Source organism: Aquarana catesbeiana, linkage group LG03 (genome assembly GCF_042186555.1).
Source record: "Aquarana catesbeiana isolate 2022-GZ linkage group LG03, ASM4218655v1, whole genome shotgun sequence".
In the NCBI taxonomy this organism is placed as follows: domain Eukaryota; kingdom Metazoa; phylum Chordata; class Amphibia; order Anura; family Ranidae; genus Aquarana; species Aquarana catesbeiana.
Genome location: NC_133326.1, coordinates 524,513,544 through 524,533,768, shown reverse-complemented (window position 1 = coordinate 524,533,768; position 20,225 = coordinate 524,513,544). Strand labels below are relative to the sequence as shown.

Here is a 20,225-nt window from a genome sequence, read left to right as displayed (position 1 = left end):
AATTAATGACATTTACAGTTGAAGAATAAACTATATAATGTTAAGGTAACATCTAAAAGTACACATTTACTAAAACCAAGGAACAGCTAAAGCTGAGAGCACAAAGTGTGTCCATAGACATTCAAAGGCAGTTGGCCATGCACACGCCATCTGACCACCTTCAACCACTGTTGTTGACTGCCCAGGACACAAAACATGGCATAGGTTTTCTAACTTGATCATTTTATATCCGGTGTGTTGTAGTGCACAGGTATAAGAAATAAGAAATTGACACCTTGTCCTGTGAAAAACAGCAAGGTTAGGTGAGTGTCCTTTTGTTTCTATGGATAGCATCGGCTAAACCCTGGCAATTACCTTCTTGCATATTAAACAATCATAGAGAGAGAGAATTGGCCCTGAATCATCAATATGTAGTACCACTTAAGGTGTAAATCTGGGTAGAATGAAAAAAAAAAAAAAACATATTTTATCTTATTTTATTATGCTAATTTTGCCACATTTTAACTTAAAAAAAACAGTGCAAGCATTGAAAAAATGTCTTTTGATCATGGCAGAAATCCTGTAAGCTTCGAAGTTTCTGTAATGATCTGACAACACTGCCTCTGTTGCGCTGAAATCCAACGCAATATAGTCAGCCCTGCTAGAGTTCTCCCCTGCTGGACTACAGAACACCCTATCTCTAAATCTCCATAACCTAAGGAGAGGTATTTTGTATGGCAACAATAGAGAACTTAGGGCTGACAACACTGCTTGGGATTTCAGTGCAGCAGAGGCAGCATTGTCATCTCACCACAGGAAGTAAGAAGCTCCTTGATTTTTGGCAGATCAACTGGTATTATACTGTATACGTGCAGTATTTTTGGAGACAAAACATGGAAAAATTACAAGTATTGATGAGATGTTTTTTTATTTTTTATTTGCCCAAACATAGACTTTAAGTTATCTTATAGTGCACTTCATTTTACTAAACAGCTTTAAAACAAGCATCTATTGACCTCTGTAGCTGCAGCCACTATGGAGCAATTCATCCTCAAAGTTCAGAAACAGTTCTTTGAGGGTAGGGGTCTTAAAGGTAAGCTACCCTTGTATTTTCATGCAAGGTCTGGTTTGATATTGAACCACAGGTCTACTTTAACTGACATTAAAAAAAATGCTCAGCTATTGAAGAAACCATTTACATTTTAGAGACTTTGGTAAAAATATTCATATTAGCAAATCTGAAAATCTTTATAAATAGGTACAAACTATATCACTGCAGCCTAGTTCTTGAGTGTTTCTTAATAGCAGTATATTGTAGAGATATTTGTACTGGAGTATACACTGTTAATGTTCGCTCAATTGCGTTTACAGCACCTCTCTGCGAATAGCGATGTTTAACTTTGTTTAAATTCAGCCTCAATGGAGCAAGAACAAGTTTAAATTTGTCTAAAAGGACATCGCTTTTGCCTTTATTGTTTACAAGCTCAATTAAGCTTTATTTAAGCCCAAATACCTTTGGTGAAAAATGTATATGAGGCGTAAGATGGCCGAATGTGCAACTGCAGTAGCGGGAATTTAGTATATGCCTCGTTTAACCTTTAGAAATATGATTATTTCCACCAATGCATCTTGTAAAGACAGACTGGTGGTAAAGAGAAGTGGTTATGTACTGTACATTACTGCTGCCACAGGACCACAAAACATTATTTATTAAAAATTTTGATTGGTCCTTGTTGCCCTCTACAGTCAGTCTGATTCTCTGCCCTAAGCCCCATATTGCAATGGGCAATTAAAGAGAGATACTATTTGGTTGCTATTAAACAGTTCAGATACACTCCATACTTTGACTATCATAAGGCCATTAATGTAGCCTCTGATCAAGTTAAAGAAAGTTATGCTGAACTTTAGGGGATGCTTACTCTATTCTTTACTCCATGGCCATGTTGAAAGCAAAATTCTCATTGGAACCCATTGGGTGATCGGAGGTTCCAGGTTAGATGGTCCACTGCACATGCTGGAGTGTACTGTACTGATCCACCGTAATTTCTGACTCGTACAAAGCAGACCATTTTTTAGAAGAAAATATATCCACTGCCAATTTTTCTTGTTTTTTTTTTGTTTTGATTAATCTTCTCAGTGGGGCCACAAACAACAATAAAAAGCTAACTCTTCTAACCCTTTCCTACTTAAAGTGGATGTAAACCCAATGGCATCCTTTCTAAACTACTGCCATAGTGGTTATCTATAAGGATATACACGCCTCCTGCATGTATCTTTACCTGTCAAATGTCTCCCCTCTGTCTGTTATGAGAGCCGAAAAACTGCAGATTCTGTGGGTGTGTCTGTTGTCTGGAGTTCAGTGGGTGGAGTTGTGATGTCAGTATACTCCCCGCCCACCTCTACACTCCCCTTATCAATATGCATTTTCTCCTGTGTCTTTCTTACACTGAACTTCTGCTATGATTTCTAACATCCAGTGAAAAGACAGGAAAGTAACCACATGACTTCAGCATGCCAAATCATGCTGAGGTGTGGAACAGCCAATCCTTGCAGAGATGCTGAAGAAAAGAGTGGGGGTGGGAAATAAAAAATAATGCATGTCTTAGGCTAGTGCACAAGATATGTAAATCACCTGTCACTCACAGCAAGGGGGAGGATTTGACAAAGTTTTTCTGTTTGTCAAGATTTATCTCACTAAACAATAAAAGAGGATTGCTCAGAGATGGATTAACTCTTTGTGGCAAGACTGGGCTCTAATGATAGGAAATCTTATACTCTACAGTATGACATCAAAAAAACATTTTCGGGTTTACATTCACTTTAAAAAAAAAAAAAAAAAAAAAAAGATTGCTATAGACACACTTCAAGGGCTATCTATGTCACAAATTAATTTATATGCAACCACTAATAAGTATTTTAGATGTAAGGCACAATAAGATAATGTTAATGTTAAATGTTAAAATGTTAAAGAGTTAAGGTAGAAATGCCTGTACTGTTTAAAATCCAGTAATACACTGTCTCATCCTGCTCTTCACATGCTCAGTTGCTCTCTATTTTTCAGCATTGTGCTGAATATATAGAAGCCAATCTGCTGACATCCTAAAGATTTACTGCTGTTCTGGGGCTCTGAGCTTCAGCAAAATGGTAGTTACAGGAACAATACTGGTGGCAATTTACAGCACACACTAATTTTGGTAGCATCATTATTAATGTGGAATGTATGTTCCTTGCTAAAGAACATTATTTTTTATTAAGTTATTATGAGTAAAGTTCAGCTTTAAGGTTCCGCGGAGCAAATTTTATGTGCTATTCATAGTATATGTTTCTAGATGCTTACTAATTACCTCCAGACATGACAATATATCATTGAGGAAGGGTCTGCACTATAACGGCTCTCTACTGTCAGCATTTGTACAAGTTAACAAATTTAAGCAGGAAATGATCTCAATCCCCCTGGCAATCTAAGATCTCAGCACACTGTCAAGGTCATTTTTTTGCCTCGTTTTGTAATCTTAAACAGTTTTCACAACCACATCGACCTAGATGCTGTCTAAATGTTAATATAGCAACTGTTTTTTAGTGTCCAAAATGTGCTTGTTGACTTGGGAGAAAAAGTGTAACAAGATTTTTAGAAAAGCCTTTAGGCCAATACCTTGCATGCTTACCTGTAACCTTGAGAGGCATTTTAATTTTAACAGAGCAAATCCTTAATCATCTATAATAGGCAGTTATAGTCATCCAGTTCTGTTAATATGATCTTATTCTAAAGCAAGTCTGTAGTATTTTCAAAGTTTGCAATGTTTCCATGGAAAGGCAGGAGATTCCTAATAGCTGCAGGTATGCATACGTTCACCTTAGAACACCCCAAATAGCAGTTAGGTTTGGTTGCAGTGGGTCAGTGACAACTGGGGTCCAGAACAAAGGGCAGGAGCTGAATCAATCAGCGGCTGAATTTGATATCTGTTTTAAAGTGTTTTATAACAGTGCAGTGCAACCTAATGCTTCAACATTGTGTTTAAAGGGAAAGTGTTCTGATGTCATCTGTCACATTATCAGCACCTTCTGTTACTCCAGCATGCATGTTAAGACAAAGTAGACCTGGTCTAACTCTGTCCTGCCAACCTCTGCAACATCAGATCGCTGCAATGTTGATCTGTAGCTTAATGAGAACTACAAGGACTATATTACTATTATTGATAGTAGTGATATTTGAATACCCCATTCTAGCCATTCTAGCCTTTTTTTATTTGGTATATATATATAATGTATGGTATATGTAAAATTGTGCTAGGCAGTACTCACCACTTTATTGCTCCAGCCTCCAGCATTGCCCTAAGCATCCTTCTCTATAGTCCAGTGCTAGTCCTCTTCCAAGTCGAGTGATCTTATTCCATTTCCTGTGAGCCCAGGGTGTCAATTACACACATCATCAAGCCTCCCTAAAGTCACATGAGGATGCTGCAAAGAGCTGTGCCACATCTTTAAGTGACACCATTTTCTTAAGCATTAGAGACCCACCTACTAATGAAGGAAGAAGAGGATCCATGACATCATGGACTTAAAAAAAAAAAAAAAAAAAGCTATCTATAAAGAAAGTTTGCAGGATCAGAAAGAAAATAATTTAAAATTGTTAGGGGCTGAATTTTGGATTGGGGAGGGTTTAAAACTGAAAAATTTTAGCAAAAGTTTCTTATAAAACGACTAAAATCTATAAAATACAAAAGAAAACAAACAATGATATAATATACATTCAGTAAAATCAGCTTTTTTATTTAGTAAATTGAAAATATATATATTTGATCTCAAAAGTGAGGAAACAAGACATAAAAATACCTCATGACTTATACACTGGTAAACTGACCCCACAGCTATTCTTCTGTTTGACTCTTGGGACCAGAGGGATTAATGTAAAGACAGAGATTAATGTGAAAGGGGTCAATTTTTGGGCCAATGATTTATTATTGCCTGTTGGACCAAAGGTAAAAGGCATTTTGTCCTTTAAACATGCTGCTTGAAATCATTTTTGACAAAGTTTTCCCTCGTGTCACCATCCCTAAATTAACAGAATTATAAGAGTCCATGGAATTAGCATTGCTTTGATGAGAACATTTTGTATATATGTAGCTAAGTAAACAAGACGTTTCTTCCTTAGATACAAGACTGAGAACATCTGAAAGCTGCAATTAAATGTAAACTAATCCCATCACATAAATTGAATATGATAATCCATAAAGGTTTTTTTAGACCTGCATATAATGTTCACTCTTACCATTTGTTGACTTTTTATTTTTAGATACTTGGAATGGCTTTCTCCATGACTCTCTTCCAGCAAATACATAGGACTGGTAAAAAATATGATGCTTAGAGGGATTTTCTACTTTTCATTTGTACCATTCTACTTTGCCATAAAGAACATCGACAACCAAGGAATCCAGATGACTTTTGCAGGACCGCTGCCCCACCTTTACTTCAAACTCTTGGCCGAAACTTGTTACTCTTTTTTTGTGTATTATTGCATCTGCTATTAATTTGCCAAAGAAGACAAAAAATAGAGCTGGTTTCCTAAAATGTGTTCTGCTCTAACACTCTCCTCAAACTTCTCGAAAAAAGCTTTGCATACTAATATACTTAAGACTTCTACCAATACATGACGGATATGCTTATGCTTCTAAGACTTTTTAAAACGATGAACGTTCAAAAAAAAAAAAATTTAAAAATGGAGGACTTTTGGAAGCCATTGAAAACTGGATTCCGCTGAAAAGGACCGGTTTTGCATGGAACTGACTGAATTTTTTGTACCTTATTGGAGATGTTTTGTTACAGACTATGGTTAAGACTAGACTTTTGATTTAAGTAATTTTAAACTTTTAATTTTTTTCTTTGTCATTTTTATTAATTTTACTTGGATTTCTTTACAATTCTGTGTGATCTTTAAAGGACTGTTCCTACTGGAAGTAGGTTTGAAAAGGAGCATTAGGAGCTGAATGCATAGACCCATCAAAGTCGTTAACAAACAATTTCCTTGTAAATTGTAGCCAAGTGATCTGAAGCTAAACAACTATAATTTAGGTTTGCACATAAGTACTTTTATTATTATACGTATGCTAATACTGAATTTCTCTCTTAATCAAAATATTAGATTCCATTTCACAAATTGATTTTTTAATAATGTTTAAAGCAACAATCCATTCATATTATTGTTTGTATTTATTTTATTTTTTTATTTTGCATATTTATATTCTCATCAGAGGCATTAACATACTTGAGATACAAATGTAAGTTTAAATTCCAGAAAGACTTAGGAAGACAGTGTAACTTTTGTGAAACCAGACAGTTATATTATACTTGGAGAGAGAACCATCTGTGCTGTGTGCTTTAAAAACAGAAATCAGCAAGAAGTCCATGAGTATACAGAGATAACGTAATGTTTGTAGGCATAATTTGCTTTGACTATTGTCTGAGGAAGATTTACATTTTGGAACTAAGTGACTAAGGAGTCAAAGGTGTACCTGAAGCATACATGGTAGCTACAGCAGTCATTTCATAAGCTGAAACATTATTCCATATGTTGCAATTAATGAGGGTTTGGAGAACCAGCTTTATTACAGAGGTTACCCTTGTGTAGCCTAAGGGAAAGCTAGACTCTGGGCAAACTTCTAAACACACATATGAAAGACAAAACGGTAACTAATTTATCTGCCAAAAGATTTGAATTTCTGTCAATCCAGTCCTCACAACACAGCTCTGCCACACCGCACAACTAGAGAGATGACATCACTTACAGCAAAGGAGTAATGTGGTGTCTTCTCTCCATCTACAGCCTTTTGATAGGATAGTGAAAGAAGGGACAGCAGGAGACTGATGAGGTCTTTCCTCTGCTCACTCTGCTCTCATTTACTCTCAGCATTATCCTTGTTAGCGCATTAGTATGCAGCACATTTGATTGGCTCCCAGACATGTCCTGCACCTTTCTCTCCCAGTTTGAGTGCTGCTGAATAGGGGATTGTAAAAGGCTGATAAAATTAATGTACTCACAATAGTTTTCATTAAAAAAATATTAAAGTTCTAATAATAATTACAGAGCTGCTCTTCAGGCTGGGTTCCCACTAGCTGCGGCTGCCGCTCACAGCGGGGGTCCGCTGTGTGTTTGTTCACTGTTTCAGGTGCAAATCAGTCCCGAATTTTTGGCTGAATTTGCTCTTGAAACGGACCAGAAGATGCACATGACCCTTCTGCAATTTGGACTGTGACCGCCCTGGAGGTGTGTGAACTGGCTCTCCTGTCATGCGCATTGGATGCGAGGAAACACGCATCCAATTCACATCAGTGTGAACCCAGCCTTAATATGTGTATTTATATATCTGCCTGGAGTTCAGCTTTAATATACCAGATAAAAACCTCTTGTTAATTTACTAGGTACTAGTTACTGCATTGAAGCATTTAACTGGGTGGATTATTACTCAGATGATTATAGAATTATAACCTATATCTGTTTACTAGGGAACACTGATGTCAGTTCTGTGGATTTAAACTCACAGGATAGTAGTTAATTTCCACAAGGAACCATTACCATCAGACAGATTTTAGTACAGGTGGTACTTAATGGAAACTGATTGTGAGAGAATATGGAGTCTTCTATCGATATCATCTTCTCCTGGAAATTCTAGTTGCTTGGCTTGCAAACTGTTTCTATGGCTTTCATGCTGTGTGAGGTCCAGACCTGGAAGTATGCCAATGTGGAGGTCTGAGTTCATTCTTACTTTGCAATCTGCATACTTGTTCCTGGGCAGTGACTGAGAAAGTTTAAAAGCCAGGGATAGCCAAGAAACCAATATACTTAGGAAGAACAATAGTAACTTCCATATTTGTATCACTACAGTGTTCTTTTAAGATATTACTTAACTAACCCTATGTAGCAGACATTTGTAGGCCTGAAAAAGAAATCCTTGGAATCTAGACTGCCTATTCACTAAAAACCACATATTATATTACTGTAGTAAATCATTCCATGCCTCTTACTACCCTATCTGTAAGTTTTATTGCTTCCTCTCTCATATCACAGCTCTGTAGAAATCCCTAGATAGCAGCTATAAAACACTCTATGTAAAAATGCACTTTACTTTCTTTAACTATCACTTTAACTTCCTTAACACATTGTTTCCTGATTGGCTGGGAATATTATTCTTTATTGACTCAGGCAATAGAAAACAAAAAATCCAATCAATTAAGAATGCATGTATGATGTATATGTATCCAGAAAGACTCTGTATGAATCAGCTGTACCTTCAAAAGCCTGATCTCCAATCTGAGTTTTCACAGCTGCTACCTAGAGGTAGCTATAGAGCTATGACATGAGAATGAGAGAGCAGTTGGCATATCAAGAGGAATGGCATGGTTCACTTTAAGCAGCTATTCTGTGGGCCGAGCTAAGGCCCACCCTTACGTTTGCAAAAATGATATGAGTAATGTAGGCACTGTTTTATGGTCTGAGTTTGTACTCCTATAAATCCAGCTTGCCTATTTCAAAGGACCTGGAAGTGTCACTAAGGCAGCCATTTAGTGGCTTGATATACACCAGCCTGCCTGTTTGCTAGGAGCCATACATATCACTAAGGCCATCTTTGCATGGATTGTTGCTTTACCAAGTGAAAGATTACCAGATAGATAAAGAACAGAACTGTACCTTTGCACAAACAATTTTCTGTTGCTATATTACATTAAGTAAACCTTGTACAATATTTCATAGGACATTCCTGCTAAATACTTCAGCACATACCTCTAGTTGCAATGCTGCTTCTTTTAACAATGCCCAAAATGTTATCTTTGGTGTGGGCATTACTTACGTTACGTACAGTTTGCTGCTTCAAAAAGTCACAACAATGAATATGGAATATGTAATTGATAGTGGTGTTCTCTTATTCACCCTATTGTAGCAGCAGTGGCAACAATTGCTTGTATTACATCCACAACAAGCTTATTAATCAGCATCCAGTTGAGGCAGGTGATATGCGTGAATGTCACTTATTTACGTGGCACCTACCCAAGTCCCATACAGTGCAGGTCTTCATGGCAGTGCCCTTGATCTGGGAAAAAATTTCCCATAGACATGAAAGGTGCCACCTCTTTCTCTCCACTGAGAAGCTGCTTAGTGGAGTGATCTTTAAAAAAATAAACTTTATTGATAAAAGTCACATGATCCTATAGGACAGTTTCCTTTCTACGGGCCGCAATGCCTATGCCTTATTGTGACCCATCAGCAAATCAGATTTTCCCTTTCTTGGTAATAGTGCTAGAAAAGGAAAAGCTTGTTGCTGAATGTTGACCCATCAGCCATTCAGATTGATGGTTTCTACGTAATAATGCTGGAAATGGGATAGTCGGTTGCTTGGACAGATACAGTCCATTCTTCAGATGCTTCAAGTAATAATTCCCTGTCATCAGTAATCCTTAGTAGAAATAAATTACCTTATGATTGAAAGGAAGAAGGAATAGAGGTGATACATTAGTAAGTTCTGCAGATCATTCAGTGGCATAACTACAGACGTCTTTGGCCTCTAACTTGTTTCAGCTACAGACTATGTACTAATTTACCCATTTTTGAAGAATAAATCCACCTTCTGTAAATACAGTTATATGGGGTCATTCACTAGCAAAGACCTTTTAATTTTGAGTCTTGAACATGGGATTGTTTTTCCAGAATAGGCTATCCTACTTTAGCAAAATTAGGGTTTGACGGTTATTTCAGCTATATAAAAATCTAAACAAGCCGGTGCCACTTCTGCTACTTCAAAACCCTGAAGTCAATGAACTACAACAGCTATACTGTTATATGTAAACGCAATGCAGAGTTCTTGTATGCATTTATTCTTACCTTGATTTATTGACCTTAATGAGATACAGTAGCTTTTACAAATGTTTTTGGTGGCTTATAGCCATTCTGTCTAAAACAGTATATACATCTTTTAAATCATGAGGCAAACATTCACCTGTACTTGACATAGTCTCTTTGCAACTAATCAGACATCCTCTGTTTTTCATTGATTCGATTTAACCAGCTACACTCTGTGGCCAAATGTATGTGGGCAGCCTTCCAATTATTGAGTTCAGGTGTTTCCAGTACTGTTAATGGTACAGCTTTGGACCATTGTGTGCTTCTATCCTTGTGGCAGTAGTTTGGGAAAGAACCTTCTCTGCTCCAATATAATTGTGGTCTGTGCCTAAAGCCAAGTCCATAAAGACATGATTAGACGTGATTTGTGTAGAGGAGCTCGAGTGACCTGCACATAGCCCTCTTCTCAACCCTACCGAACACCTCGGTATATCAGCTGTAAGTAACATCTTCTCTTCCAACATTAGTACCTGACCTCACAAATGCTCTTTTGGCTGAATGGGCACACATTCATATTCCCACAAACACATTTCAAAATCTTGTGGTATTATCACAAAGGAGGTGGTGGGGCAAAAACCAAACTATTGTCCAAACTATGTTTTTTTTCAATATGATGTCAAATAAGCTAATATAGGTGTGATGGTTAGGTGTCCATGAATGTTTGGCCATATAGTGTACTTTGGATAACCCGTCATCATGTTTCTATGCACCATGTTTAACAAAGCTTTTTGTGTGTTAACTGAATTTACATTTTGTGCGCTGTGATTTAAAGAGGTTTTCCACTTCACTGAGAGCTGCTCAGCTATGTCCATAATGATGCATATGTAGCATGGAATCTTACAGAAACAGAGCAGAGCAGCTCCATGTCAGGGAACAGTTGAGTTCCAGTAGGGGTTCCAAATGCTAAAAACCCGTCCACAGTGTGCGCACATACTAGGGTTTGTGCTCTCTTTCTTTGATGAAAATAATAAATTTCTATAAGTCACAGCATACAAATGTGTTAGTAAATGTACATGCTTTATAAAGAAAACAGACAAAATACTGCCACTTTTTTCTGTTTAAGGGCTACACGTTTTTTTTTACTTGCTGATGGAAAATGCTGTACTGTGACTCTTTAGGGTTGAACGGGTTAATGCCATAAATGCCATAAAGTATTGATAAGACACATCTAGCCTAATATATATAGATTTATATATATATATATATATATATATATATATATATATATATACACACATATACATATATATATATATATATATATATATATATACACACACACACACATATATATGCTTTTTTTCATTGGTTTCGTTTAGCAAAAGGGAAAAGGAGATGTCTGCTGTTGTTGACACATTTTAGCATTCCTTTGTAACTTCAAAGGTGCTTTTCACTAGCACACATACAGTAGCCATAATACCAGTGCAACAGTGAGTTTGTATCAGTCTACTATACAGTATATGGATGGCAGCTCAAGTCTGGTTACTGTGTCAGTATAGATAAGTACCGCCATAGCATTTGGGGAAAAATTAAATAAATATTACATATTGCTTGTATAGACCTGGCTACCATTATGTGGATTACTGTGATTATATTCGTAATTGGAAGATTCATCAGACAAACATTTTTTCCACCACCCACATTGTTTCTGCTCATTTCACAAATCTCTCATATCACAAATCCCATGGGCTGCTCTGTCAAGGCTTTTTGTTTCTCCCCAGTAAATCTTGTTCAAACTGGGCTTCCAAAAGGTGCCCAAAATTTAAATTCTGTTTGGTGATGACTTTCTGATGCCATTTTATTAAAAGGCATTTCAATAATAAAGCACACCTACACACCAATTTCTTCTTATAATGTTTAGGGTTGCTTAAACAGAGGGAGGGAAAGAAGAAATGTCCGTTTACTTTAATATCTATCGGGACCATGAGTGAGTTCAGATTTTCATTTGTAAGTGAAAACTCTGACGCAAGTATACTTGCTGCTATAAAGAGGTTAATTCAGTATTTACATTTTAAACTGAATCAATCTGGAAATTCGGTTTCAATCATATACTAGAGCAAAGCAAGGGGAATTCACTTCTTAGGTGTCACCAAACTAGGTGTCCCTATTTGAAGATCCACCCATACCTCTTCTTCTAATGACAGCTCTAATCGTTTTTTGTATCAATTATTTGGGATTTTCCATTCAATTTTTGTCTCTTTGACAAGGGTCAACAGGACAAATGGAGAGGGTGATTTTACCAAGTAAGGTCACAGACAGAAATAAAACCCGACCGAGGTTTTAAACCTTCCCTACTGAGGCAGATGACACAACTGTTTATACCTGTCACTTGATATTTCATTTTTGGCATCATGTTTGCACCTTAATTGCAGGTTGTAGTGTGTTCACCTTGGGGTGTGGAACTTACTTAAATTCAAACACATCCTCAAATACCTTATCAAGTCTATTGGTATTGGTTCAGACACAATCATTATTAGTAGTGTAAAATGCCTTATTTACCAAAATGATTTACCAACCGCATTTGCTTTATCTCTAAAAAAGACACTAAGATCATTAGGTGCAAATAAAAAAAAAATGATCTCCAAAACTAAAGCATTGCTGTATTTACAATATCTATAGATAAAGCATTTAATACCATTGTTAAAGCTCATACAGAATACTAAATCTTACCCTGTGGTTGGTTTTTGTAAAATCATGTATTTATGCAAGACATTCTAAAGTAAAAACAGGGTTTGTACATGTACATTTTTATGCTTCACTTTCCAAATTATTTTTATAGAATGCTTTTTGTGCTTAGTAGCACCCATTATTTATTTACTTTTTTTTCTATTTAATTAGGTTTTATGCTAAGATGTGCTTGGTTTAATTCTTCTTTTGCCACAAGAATAAAACAGGTACAAATTGGTGTTTCACAAAGTACTCTGAAGAATGAATACTACCATAAAATCACAAAAACCAACCATACGTAAAAAATACAAAAATGCAGTTCATCTTATATTATTTCTTAAATATTTTATTTCTTTATTTTAAAAAATGCACCTTTGCTTGTCATGGTGAGTTGACTGTGCTTTTTCCAAAAAAAAAAAAAAAAAAAAAACATAAAAAAAGAAAAAAACTTCTTATGGCATTTTATTGCGGACTTTTCTTTTTGAGCATGTTTTAAATATAATTAAGTCAATATATTTTAATGTATGCATATGCTGATTTTGTATTTATACATAAAGGAAAATTAAATTTGAATTTTTTTCATAGTTACAACAAGTCATGAAATGTATTTTGCCTTTCTTTTCTTTCACTGATACTTTGAACTGCCTGTTACATACTTTTCTGCAACATTGTCAACGGCAATACAGCCCCAACGACTTAATGATCAGTATTAGAAATAACAATTCTGACATTTTGAATTAGAATACATCTGTAACTTCAGAGTCAACAATGTCAAATTAATCTTCAGTACGCGGTCAAAATATGTATCATTCATAAATTTCAGCTCTTCAGAACTTTTACATTTTGAATTAAGGGAAACTTAAAATAATGAAAATAGGGGTGTTTTTTTTTCCTTTCTTTTTTTTTTTTGTTTTGTTATTTGTGTAAATGATGGGGTTGGTTTCCTAAAGGAGAAGAGCATGTTCATTCTGAACACTTCAAGGGAATTTTCACTTTGCTTAGTGAAAGAAGTGAAACTGTGCTGGCTTCTGTGACCCAATCCTATGCCAAACAACACAGCTTTTTTTGTTTTCCGCGCATGTGATTAGGTATCCTTTGCAAAATTAATTTTCACCACGTTCAAGAAAGTAAGTAAGTAAGTCCCTTGCAAAAGGAAAATTGCGCTACTTCTTTATTTTATAGTGGCACTCATATATGCTCAATAAACAATTTAAATACATGTATGTGAAATGCTTTATCTGCTGAAATCTTTTTAATTCATTCATCTAGTCTTATGATTTAGATAGCCCTGCCACACTAAATAACCAGCTAGGCGATACATCAGTTTTGTATTTCAGCGTGAAAGCTTCCAGTGTCACATTTCTGTTCCCTGGACAATTAATCAGTATCAATTAAGATTAATTATCCATTGCATGTGATGCGAGAAGGTAAGGTACAAAGCTGTATTAGGCCCTGATTCACACTTGCGAGTGGGGCTATTAGGCCCCATTCACACTAGCGCGTTTTTTGATGCATTTTGCATTTTGCAGAAATGCACGGGAATTTTTTAACATGGGTTCCTATGGAACATGTTCACATCAATGCTTTTTTGTATCTCAGCGTTTTTGGAAAGGGTCGGGGACTTTTTTTCATGCAAAAAGCAGCGTTTTGCATGTAATGGTTTTCAATGGACAAGCATCAAAAACGCAAGTGCTGCGTTTTTGCAGCGTTTTTGCAGCGTTTTTGGTGCGTTTTTGCCGTTTTTTTTGTTTTTTTTTGTAATTTTTTTTTAAGACTGTAAAAAAAATGAAAAAAAAAAAAAACGCAAAACGCAAATCGCGGCAAAAACGAGGCAAAAACGCCGCAAAAACGCGGCAAAAACACGGCTCAAAAACGTGGCAAGCATGAAAAAAAAACCTCCAAAAACGCTCAAAAGCAACATGCATAGGTGTGAATCGAGCCTGAGGGATTAGATGCGGGAGACACAGTTGAGGTTCCTGGCAGTTAGCTGAGGGTGAAAGCAATAGGAGGCTGTCAGCTACCGCAGTTATTTGCGGCCGCTCGCATGTAATCACTCCTGGAGCGATTACTTGTAAATAATTGGCCCTTGATGCAGACAGTTTGTAACCAGGTTTGATCATTTGCAGGTGACTGCTGCTTGAGCAATTACTTGTGAGCAGCCATGATTAGCTGCAGGAGCTGTAAGCATCCCATAGCTTTCAATAGAGCCTCTGCCTGCAGCTAATTGCCAGAAACCCGTGCTGTGTCTCCCATGTGCAATTGCCAATGGCCCCATTTGCAAGTGTGAATGGGGACGTTAGAAACATTGATGGCCCCTGAAGAATATATAGTGTGGCAGGAGTCTGTGAATTGCAAGATTGGCAGAAAGAATTCTAATCTTTTAACAGGTACAATAATTCACATGCAAATATGTTTCACTTTTTTTTCTTTTTTTTTTTTGACGGAATAGGGAAATTACAGAACCTGTTTAAAGGATAAGTTCACCTTTACAAAAAAAAAAATAAATGCATTTTTTTTGCAGGTAAAACAATATGCATTTTTAATTTTTTTGGAATGGACCTATAAAGCATTGCACCCACAATCAGCAGGTTGTGGGTGTAATTCACAGTTCCTGCAGACTGTCTGTGTATCTATCCGGCCTTTCCCCTGATATGGGCAGGCAGTTACACTGTGACAGGATAACCTAATGAACTACCACAAGGCTCAACAACACCATGGTAGTTCATTGAGAACTACAAGCCGACAGCCTCAAAGGCTGTCAGGCCATGTTGTTTTCTGATTCAGAGAACAGTGTGATTGGATGATGCGGCTGGACAGGCGTAACCCCACATAGCTGTGTTTTTTACAAATTGTGACAGATAGCAGGAGGGAGAAGATCCCCCATTAGATGTGAGACGGGGGGGCCAAGGGGAAGTGTGGTGCCAGTGCATCTGTAACATCTTACATCCTGAATATAGGTGTAACATGTTACAAAAGGTGAACATATCCTTTAAGGCTTATGTTCTTACCCGTGTTCCTTTTTATGGTGGATTTACCTTAATTTCTTGTCTTGGTGACAACACAGAAAGCGAGGGGAAATCTGCCCATTAAAAAAAAACAGTGAACAATAAAAAACCCGAACCGTTGAACCTTCCCCACTCTATCCAGGACATAACAACAATCATTATTAGTTGGGTAAAAATTCTCAAAAATAGGGATTAATAGCATTGGACCTTTTTGGATGTAAATTAAAACCCATGCTTTTTTTTCCTGATTAAAATTGGTTAATTTTATTATAACACAAAAAGGAAGCTCTTCTGTCAGGTTATTTTCCCCCACTTCCCATCTAAATAAATTTGGTTATTGGAATAAAAATTGAAAGATCCCTCCCAGTGGGGACACAGACAGCAGTAAAAACCTGACAGGTCAAACTTTTGCACACTACATTAAAAACACAAAAAATATGTTTTGGCTTAGGTTCTACTTAAAATGATACATTTGAATCTTGTTTAATTTCTTATAAAAAAAAAAAAAAAATTCTAAGTTATTATTTTGTGCACTTCATGTGAAGCTAGAACTGTGGTCATACCTAAAAATAAAAGAATGTGTTATACAGGTTGCCCATGCCATTAAGACAGCACTGTTTGTTTTGTAATGTCATCCATAACGTAGTTTTTGTACCTTGGAATCCCGCCAGTAGAACCCTTGGTGTTCCACTACCTTCAATAAGGTGACAACACTCCTTACTCTGCAGTGAAATTTCTGCAGCATTGTCACCGTGCTCATCTCCTGGTCTTTAGTGATTGACTGAACACGACCCCAATCCAGGCTGAGATATGGCTACATACACACCTCCTTGCAGCCCCTTCACCTACAGTTCTTGGGATATTTAATAGCAGCTTGCACATCAGGCAAAAAACATGCAAGTCCTGCTGAAACTCTCCTCTCTCTTTTACTTTGAAGTTGGGCCAGCTTGGAAAAAACTATTAAGAGAGGTATTGAAGGTAAACTACAAAGGCCTTGACCGTGGTTTGCAATCATTCTGGATAGAAAAAAAATGAGATTTTAGAGTTGGATGACTTTAAGTTCTGATGAAAATACCAGGGACATTTTTCCAACACATCTTATAAATACACTATGAACTACTGGCAACATCAGCGCTTTTTTTTTATAATGATTCTTTTTTGTTAATGCTTTAAAGTGAACTGCCACCATCCTTGTGCATAATAATCCAATCCACAAACCGACTGTCTTCACTGTACTTGTGTAGTCAATGACGACGATGGTCTTAGAAGAAAATACTTGAGTGCAATCCTTCTCCAGTATTATGTAAGATACAGTTAATAAAACCCTAATTAATTTTAGCCTTCCGAAGCCAAGGTAAATGCTATTATGGCTAGTGCTATTCAAACTAAAATTAATTAATGGTGAAGCACAAATAATTTTCTAAAGTTATTACAAGTATGTGGTAACATTTGTAATTGTTTGTTCACTTTATTATTTTCTGCTGCAAAACCTGAATTTTCCCTACGGAACAGTGATGTTCAACTTTAAAAATGTTTGTAAGGGAGGCAGACCTACTGTATATTACTTGCCTTGCAAACCGCAAGAGTAATCATAAAAAGTGATACGCAGACATCTGAAATACTTCCTTGGAAGTCTTCTGCCTTTGGGTGCCGGAGGGGGGTAGAACCAGTGATTCAGCAGAAACCATGTGACTCATGCCAAGGCGTAGGTCTTGTGAGCAGCACCAGAAAGCAATAGAATTCCAAGAATTTTAGGGGAAAGGTAAGCATTTCACATGTCTGTGTAGCATTATTTATGGTTACTGTGGATGATAATTCGAATGACACTTTTCTATGAAAAGTATAGTTCTGGTTTAGTCAATTTTTAATAAAAATGTATTAATAACTAAGAAATAAACAAAACAATTAATGATATTAAATGGGAAAATGAACTTTAATGTTAAGGGATCCTATTCCTATTATGACTATTTGCGTGTGGTGAAATTTTAAATCTTAAATCTGGTAATCATTCAATGTGATGTATTATAAAAATTACAAATGGACTAGGGCAGTGTATTCACAAAAGAAACAATCTTTAATCTGCAATGCAATAGGATTTCAATACATATTTTTTTCCTTGTTATTTACCTTGATAATATGTTTAACCCTTGTATAAAGGTGGAGATATTTTTGTATGCCCTGCTCAGTTAAACATTTTGATGTGATAGAGCTTAGAACCCCAATGTGCCATTCCATTCAGGTTTTGTTCAATCCGCTGTTCCTTCTATGCAATACTTACGTTAGCCTTTGTACAAATTATTTTGTATTAGTAATAAAAATAAACTATGTGATAAAACTATATATTGTGATTTGGGGGTTTCTTAATGTTTTGAAATATTATTTTATGCATTGCCACTCCTGGGTGAAATGTTATTAGTAACCTAAAATACCTGATGCATTGAAAACCAGATGCTGGTAGTAAAGTTTAAAGTAAGGTTTTCAACACCAAAAATAGTGGCAAAAAAAAACAAAACCTCTTCTACATTCTCCAAAAGCCCCCTACTATGTGATAGCACTGCACAGGTGACAGGTACTCTTTATGAAGACATTAGCAGTCTATTAGACCCCAAATTCTCCCCTGCTGTCAGGAATCAGCAGCTGGGATGATCAGATATATGTAGCTACACCAAGAAACTGGGACCAGACCATATGTATATATCTTTAAAGTGAGATTTACTTACAGTGAAACAAAAGACAATCACACACCAGCAGCAATAATCATGAGCATGCATGAAAACCAAAACTAAATGACAAAATGCCTAACCAGCAACCTAACAAACTAACTATATACACAATATACACAAATAGATACTCACAAGGCAGGAGAAAGCTGGAAGAGCATGGAGCAAGCCAGTGAGGTACTGGGTGCAGGAGCAAGATCAAGAATGAATGGCAACAGAGTCTGGGAGCAGCATGGCAAACAGAGTACATGGCAGGAGCCACCAAAACACTGGGGCGCAGTGTGCTAGTGGGAGCAGCCTTATATAGCCACCCAGCAGCTGAAATCAGGTGGAGCTGATCATTGAAACTTCCTGGCTTCTGGGAGACACCTGCCGGTGGATAATGGTACTGCAGCTATCAATCCTGAGAACCACCAGCAGATAAACCAGGTCCTGACAGTTCCCCCGCCTTAAGGAGCCACCTGTGGACGCTCCACTGTGCCCCATCACCAGGGTTTAGAAACTGACTGGGTACCCCACCGCTGGGGTCTGGAGGCTGACTGAGTTCCCCACTGCTGGGGTCCAAAAATTGGCTGGGCTTCCTGCTGATCAGATCTCTGAGAAGGCACAACATTTTGAGCTTACAATTCTTTAATACAGCATCCATCCCAACACTGGTATACTGAAGGCAACCTAAAGGCTAAGCAAAGGAGCCAGTGGTCCATACAGATACCCTGACACCAGGTTGTTCTGTTACAACTGGACCCTCCACATCCAGATTACCAGAGACTACTCCACATTTTACCTGCCACTCAGATCTACCCAAGGCATAGGTTACCCAACCAGGGTCCCCAAATGCACCTGGGATAGCAGAGATAACACCTGGGTCAGGACAAGGTTCAGTTGGAACTCTCATGTTCAAAGTGGGCATCTGGACCTCCTGGACTTTGCACAACATGATCAACTGGCTGCAAAAAGAACTCAGGACAGGCAACAGTAGGGATCCTAAACCAAACAGACAACCTATTCAAGGCATATGACAATGAAAATTCAGAAGCTTCAGACACATCAGCAGGTGGGAGTTTAACCCAGTCAATAGAGTCCAGCTGAGCAGCAAGTAGTGAATAAGCATAGTGAATAAGCATAGTCCAGCCAGGGAGTGGCCCAGGAACCAACATAATCGGGCAGGGCAACTGAGAGCAGTTCCCCAGCAGCAGACTTGGCAGAAGACATAGTTACATAGTTACATAGTAGGTGAGGTTGAAAAAAGACACACGTCCATCAAGTCCAACCTATGTGTGTGATTATGTGTCAGTATTACCTTACATATCCCTGTATGTTGCGGTCATTCAGGTGATTATCTAATAGTTTCTTGAAGCTATCAATGCTCCCCGCTGAGACCACCGCCTGTGGAAGGGAATTCCACATCCTTACCGCTCTTACAGTAAAGAACCCTCTACGTAGTTTAAGGTTAAACCTCTTTTCTTCTAATTGTAATGAGTGGCCCCGAGTCTTATTAAACTCTCTTCTGCGAAAAAGTTTTATCCCTATTGTGGGGTCACCAGTACAGTATTTGTAAATTGAAATCATATCCCCTCTCAAGCGTCTCTTCTCCAGAGAGAATAAGTTCAACGCTCGCAACCTTTCCTCATAACTAAGATCCTCCAGACCCTTTATTAGCTTTGTTGCCCTTCTTTGTACTCGCTCCATTTCCAGTACATCCTTCCTGAGGACTGGTGCCCAGAACTGGACAGCATACTCCAGGTGCGGCCGGACCAGAGTCTTGTAGAGCGGGAGAATTATCGTTTTATCTCTGCAGTTGATCCCCTTTTAATACATGCCAATATTCTGTTTGCTTTATTAGCAGCAGCTTGGCATTGCATGCTATTGCTGAGCCTATCATCTACTAGGACCCCCAGGTCCTTTTCCATCCTAGATTCCTCCAGAGGTTCTCCCCCCAGTGTATAGATTGCATTCATATTTTTG

At 37.4% G+C, this 20,225-nt stretch overlaps 1 protein-coding gene across 8 annotated transcripts in view; it reads left to right on the top strand.

The window, feature by feature from the left end:
* TSPAN9 (tetraspanin 9) overlaps positions 1 to 17,878 on the top strand; it is a 556,918-nt gene extending 539,040 nt beyond the window's left edge. For all 8 annotated transcript variants that reach the window (XM_073621234.1, XM_073621231.1, XM_073621235.1 and 5 more), the window contains one exon: positions 5,273 to 17,878. In XM_073621234.1, coding sequence (XP_073477335.1) covers positions 5,273 to 5,344 — 72 coding nt within the window. In that variant the 3' untranslated portion in view covers positions 5,345 to 17,878. The remainder of the gene's footprint in view (positions 1 to 5,272) is intronic.
* The last annotated feature ends 2,347 nt before the right edge of the window (positions 17,879 to 20,225 follow it).